The 5515-nt window shown below is 47.9% G+C and overlaps 1 protein-coding gene across 1 annotated transcript; it reads left to right on the top strand.

Moving 5' to 3' along the window:
- Positions 1 to 67: 67 nt before the first annotated feature.
- On the top strand, positions 68 to 4428 carry ARL9 (ADP-ribosylation factor-like 9; the record flags this gene model as incomplete). The annotated part of the gene is made up of 3 exons (XM_010137318.1): positions 68 to 236; positions 2953 to 3128; positions 4249 to 4428. Coding segments are annotated over 3 exons (525 nt in total), but the record flags the coding sequence as incomplete, so codon positions are not given.
- Between the last annotated feature and the right edge of the window lie 1087 nt (positions 4429 to 5515).

Here is a 5515-nt window from a genome sequence, read left to right on the forward strand (position 1 = left end):
CCCAGCCCTGCTGATCTTTGCACATGCCCCAGCCACCTGGCTAAGCGTGCCGCCCCTCGCTTTGCAGGGTAGAGGACACAGCAAGCAGATACTGGTGCTGGGCCTAGACGGGGCGGGGAAGACCAGCGTTCTCCACTCCCTGGCAACTAACCATGTCAAGCGCAGCGTGGCTCCCACTGAGGGCTTCAATGCGATCTGCATCAACACCGAGGAGTCCCAGATGGAATTCCTGGAGAGTGAGTGAGCCTGTTTCAGCAGGGAACGTAAAATAAGCTCCTATCCTGTGCCTTAGGTCCCCAGTTTAAAAGCTCCACGTTCCCTTGTGCCTGCTCTGATTACATGAAGTTGTGATTATTTTCTCCTTGGGGATTCTGCTTTCTCACTTCGCCTCTTGAAGGAGGTGATACACTGCTGTGAGAGGAGGTCTGTGTTCATTCAGCCCTGTCCTCCAGGGGGTTCGGTTCCTGGAGAGAGAAGGGTCACAGGCCTGGCTGCATGAAACCAGCCCAAAGCAGAGGTGTCTCCAGTAAGCCCTGTGTTGTGGTCCATAGCCATTGTGTGTTTTACAGCTTCGTGTGCTCAGGTTGTACAGCCACAGGTGCTATCTGGCAAAGGGTAAGAACAGAAGAGGAAATAACAAGGTGCAAGCAGAGAGGTGGAAGAGAAAAGCTTTGTACCCTTCTTTTTCAAAAGTGGTGTTTTTCTAGTCTTTAATGGCCTTTGAATGTAGGTTTTCATAAACTTTCCGTGTTGTCCATACCGCTGATTTTTGGGGGTTGTCCGTGCCTGCAGAGAGCATCTCCTGTGATGCTTTTGGAGCGTCGTAGCTGTTCTAGGTGCAGCTGCTCTGTGGGGAAGGAAGCGGCCCTGGAGTCAGGTCAGTCCCTAGCCTCATTGGTGCCTGCCTTCAGTAGAGGCAGAAGCTGTCCTGCTGTTCCTGCACTGAGCTGTGCCAGTGCTTGACTGGCTTAGCTGGCAGCTAGCCCAAGATGCCACCGTACTTATGTCAGCAGGCCTAAAGGAGTTGTGCTGCTTCCAGGTAAGTCTTTGGGATGTGAGGATAAGGTCACTAAGGCAGAGTTTCATTCCCAGTCCTACTACCATAGGACTCCACTGTGTCTTAGAGAAAGCATCTCTCCAGAGGTGCTTGTAGTCTGCGCCTGGGTCTCCTACTTTGTGTAGCTGAGCCCAGAGAAACCCACAGTATCTGTGCTCCTGCCTGGGGATGGCCTGGGCCCAGTTCTGCACGCCCAACGGCAGAACCTGTTGTTTCTGAGTCGTCCTTCCCTCTCTGGTCCAGGTTGGTAGTGACTGAGATGTGATGGCTGCGATCTGACCCATGGGAAATGAAATGTCTCAGGCCAGTTTCAGCCAGGTAAATCCGTGCATGGCTCTCTAATCTGGTTTCTTATCCAGTCTGTGCTATTGCCTAGTCCAGGGGTTAGCAGCCTGTGTTGTGGTCACGTGGCACAAGATGATCAGCAGACAGCCGGGTTTTTATTTTGTTGGCTTAGACCAATAGGAAATTGTTGTATATTTTTTTCTGTACCATCATACAGATAAGTGGGTGGTATCTTGCCTTTGCAAGGAGTAGGAGCTCCTGGCTTCTGCTGAGTTCCTACTGGTTTGGGGGAAAAAAAAAAAGTTCTCTGTGAGGTTGTTGACCCCTGGGCTATGCTATGAATGAATGCACTTAACAGAGGGAACGGTGGTGAGCCCCCAAAGTGTCACAGTAGAGACTCAGAGGCATCTGTTCCAAGTGTGACGTTCAGTCACAGCCCTTTGGCTCCTTTCCACAGTGTCAGACTTACAGTTCTGCCTGCAGGTATGCTAGAAGGAGAGGAAGGCATGCCCTAGTGGGAAATGTTGCTTCCCTTTCTACATCCTTGAAACTACTGAGTCATTTTGACTTAAGCAAAAGAAAAATTGCTTTGGAATGGAACAAAGTCACTGAGGGCAGTGACGGATGACTAGCAAGTGAGTTTTGAAAAGACCCATATAAGGTAAGAGATAATTATAGGGAACCTCAGATGTATTGCTTTGAAAACTTGCTACTTTGGGAAACTCTCCCATGCCTTTTGAGCACCTCAGTGCTCTTGAGTGAGTGGCTCTGCAGCATACCTAGGAGGTGGCCTGCAGAGCTGAAAACACAGTTAGCTGTGTTTTCACAGGAGTTCCTGCTCCTGTTAGGCTCCACAAACTGCCAAACTCTTGTCCCCAGATGGGAAGAACAATCTTGAGCAACATGGCTGCATATGGTTTCACCACAGAATTGTTACAAGGCCTGGTTTTGGAGGTGGACAGATTACCTCTGTACCCAGCAGAGAGGAGCTCAGGTAGAAATGTATCCTCCACAAAGATTTCTCCTGAGAATTACCTGAAGAGTCTGCTGGGGCTTCATTTTTCCCCTCTTCCTAAGCACCTCTGGTTATTAACCAGAGTTAATAACTCTGTGGGGAGTTTTGAACTAGTCCCCAGTGTCATACAAATCTGGTGAGAGCCCTGCCCACCTCAGAGCTAAATTTCTTCTTTGGAAATTGTAGGCAGGGTTAGTCTTAAAATGAGATGGGCATGTGGAGATAAGTTATACAGGGACACTCTCACATGATATTTACAGACACTGAACCTCTTTCTACTCTCCCTCCTTGTTTGAGAGCAAGAACCAACGAGGCAGAAAGCAACCATAAAAAAGCCTGAACCCACAATCTTCTCCAAATAAGAACTTAAAATGGAAAGGTGTTTCATTTTTTTGTTTTTGTTTTTTTTTTCCCCCAGAGCGTACACATGTGCTTGCATGGGTCTTGACTGTGAAAAATAAAGCTTTTTCTAGTCTCATATACAGTAGACCAAATACTTCGGGTTTTCAGCCCAGGGCCTGCTCTCTGCACCTCTGGGAGCAGTGCTGCTTGGAGGATTACTTGGTGAACCTTGCGCTGCTGTCTTCTCTTCCAGTCGGGGGCAGTGAATCCCTTCGTTCATACTGGAAGATGTACTTGCCCAAAGTGCTGTTGCTAATCTATGTCGTGGACTCTGCTGATCATGCCCGACTGCCTGTGGCGAAACAGCTGCTTCATCAGCTGCTCCAGAACAACTCCACCCTGCCTGTGGTGGTTCTGGCCAACAAGCAGGTAAGAGTTCCCTGCTGCTCTCTGAGCTTGGGCTGGCAGCGGCTCTGAAAACAGCAACACAGCCTTTCAGAGGAGGCTTCATGCCTTTAAGGAGGCTGTATGGCTGGGAGCTGGTGGTCCTTCCGGGACACCTGTTGACCACAGAAGAAAATAATCTGAGGTTGAGTTTTGGATCTGCAAGATGCAGGTCCTGTGCCCAAGCAGACAGTGTAATCAGAGCCGTGGGTAAAAATAATGGTGGAAACTGCTGTAGAGTTGCAAGGTTTGAGAGCTGCAAGGGAGACCACAGTAAGAGCTGGAGTTAGGTTTCTGTTCTGAGTGTCTGTCTAGAAGTACCTGCTTTACCTGGCAGCAGCTTCAAAGTGAAGCACCATTGTTTGCCTTCAGATTGTCCAGTTGGTTGCTCCCAAGCCTGCTGCTGAAGCGTGAGAGAAGAGCAGCTTTCCTCACAAGGCCATGCTTTCTCCTAAGATCTTTGTGAAAGTGTCAATGACTGGTGCTGTACCTGGAATAGAATTGTGCCTGTCCTACAATCAGATGACAAAACAAACCAGGGTTTTTAAGGCCAAGTTTTCTTTGAGGGCTGTGTGCTCGGTTTGCTGTATCTCCTGAATTTCTAATAATGTAGGCGTGTTACTAGTAGTCGTTTGTGTTGCTCTTGCACACAAGTGCAGGCTGTGGCTTCATCAAACACAAATGCTACTGCTGGTTCTGTAGGTCCTGGAGTCAGAAACATTGGTAGCTGAGAAGGTACTCAGGGAATGATGGCCGTACATTTCCTCTGTTCTTGTAACTCTGTCTGGGCACCTAGAGCCATGGGCCAGCTAGACCTTTGTCTGCCTTGTACATGTAGTGGTACATCATTATCAGAAACACTAGAATTTTAGAAACAGAACTGTACCCTTATTCCTTTGGGAAGAAATCAGGTTAAGTGTAAACATTTTTTTTCCCCCCAAAGCATTTTAGGGCATAGGAACTTGATCTTATAGAAGGTACGTAAGAACGGTGCCCCCAGAGCCTTTGAGACCTTTCCCCTTCCGGGACAAAGGCAGCATCTCAAAGTGGGGATGGTGGTGCCACCCCTGGCAACTAACAGGCTCGTTTTGTTTTTGCTTATCAGGACCTCAAAGGTGCATATTGCATCACCGATATCCACGATGCTCTGGCGCTGTCTGATATTGGAGACGAGAGGAAGATGTTCTTGATTGGTACCCATGTGGCAGAGGATGGCTCCGAGATCTCTTCCAGCATGAAGGATGCCAAGGAGCTGATATCACAGCTGGTTTTGGAAACACAGTGACAGCTCTTTTCCTGCAACGTTGTATTTGCAGCTGAGGGAGATGAGGTGTTAGTGTATGGTCAGTTTGCTGCATGGTGACTGAAATGTTCAGGTGTCTTTTCCTTGTGGGTGTGGAATTCCCCTGAAAATGACGTCTAGTTGGTAAGAAAATCTAATTTATAGTGGTTTGAAAATACATTTGAAAAGTAGTCTGTTTTTTTAGCATATTTGTAGGGGAAAAATTCGCTCTCAAAACAGCAGAGCTAAGGGGATATGTAGCTTACGTGGGCTGAGACAGCTTCTTTCCAGGTGGGAATCAAGCATTGACTGAAGTGGAACAAAGCTGTATCCAGTGAATTTAACCTGGCTTGATGTCTCAGGCTTGAACTGAAACATGTTTATTTCACAGGTTCTACAGAGCCCTGTTAGCAGTGCTGTGCTGTTAAAATGAGACCTCGCTTCTTGATGGCATCAGAAATATAAAGTGCTGCGACTAGTGTTTTGGACAGTGACAATTTTTACTGTTGCTGTATTGGAGCCAGCTTTTAAGGGAGCGGCAAATTAATCTCTGGAAATTGGTTTGGTTACTGCTTCTTTAGTGGGTAAGAACAAGAAAATTAAAGCACTAAGATATTAAGCGTTTCTTTGCCTACAGGGAAAAAACCAAAATGGTGTAATTTAAGGTAGTGATTGGAAGCGTTTAAGTTAAATTGGCACCAAAGGTGGGAGACTGCTCCGTCAGGCTGAGCAGCTTATTTTGATTTAGTCCAGGTTGTCCTCGAGCAAGCTGTCTCAGATAGGAAAAACCTGTTGGTTTTTGGAAGTGTTTTCTGTTGGTGCAGCAGCAGGTGAGGAAGATGAGCTGCTGACAAGTGTCACCCTCCCAGTGTCCTCATAACTGTGCTTCAAGATTGTGATCCCGGAGCTGTTCTGTGAAGGACCTGTTTTGCAACCACGTCTGGTGTATGAGGGTTTTACAGTTTTGTCCTCTGGAACAGATGCATAAAGCAGAAAATGTTACCTTAACCGGTGGTCCGGGCCTCGCTTACTCGCCCGAGCGGCGCCGCAGGAGGCCCTCCAGGCCCGTCTCGGACGGCCGCTGTCCCAC

This window comes from Buceros rhinoceros, unplaced genomic scaffold (assembly GCF_000710305.1).
Source record: "Buceros rhinoceros silvestris isolate BGI_N320 unplaced genomic scaffold, ASM71030v1 scaffold33665, whole genome shotgun sequence".
In the NCBI taxonomy this organism is placed as follows: Eukaryota; Metazoa; Chordata; class Aves; order Bucerotiformes; family Bucerotidae; genus Buceros; species Buceros rhinoceros.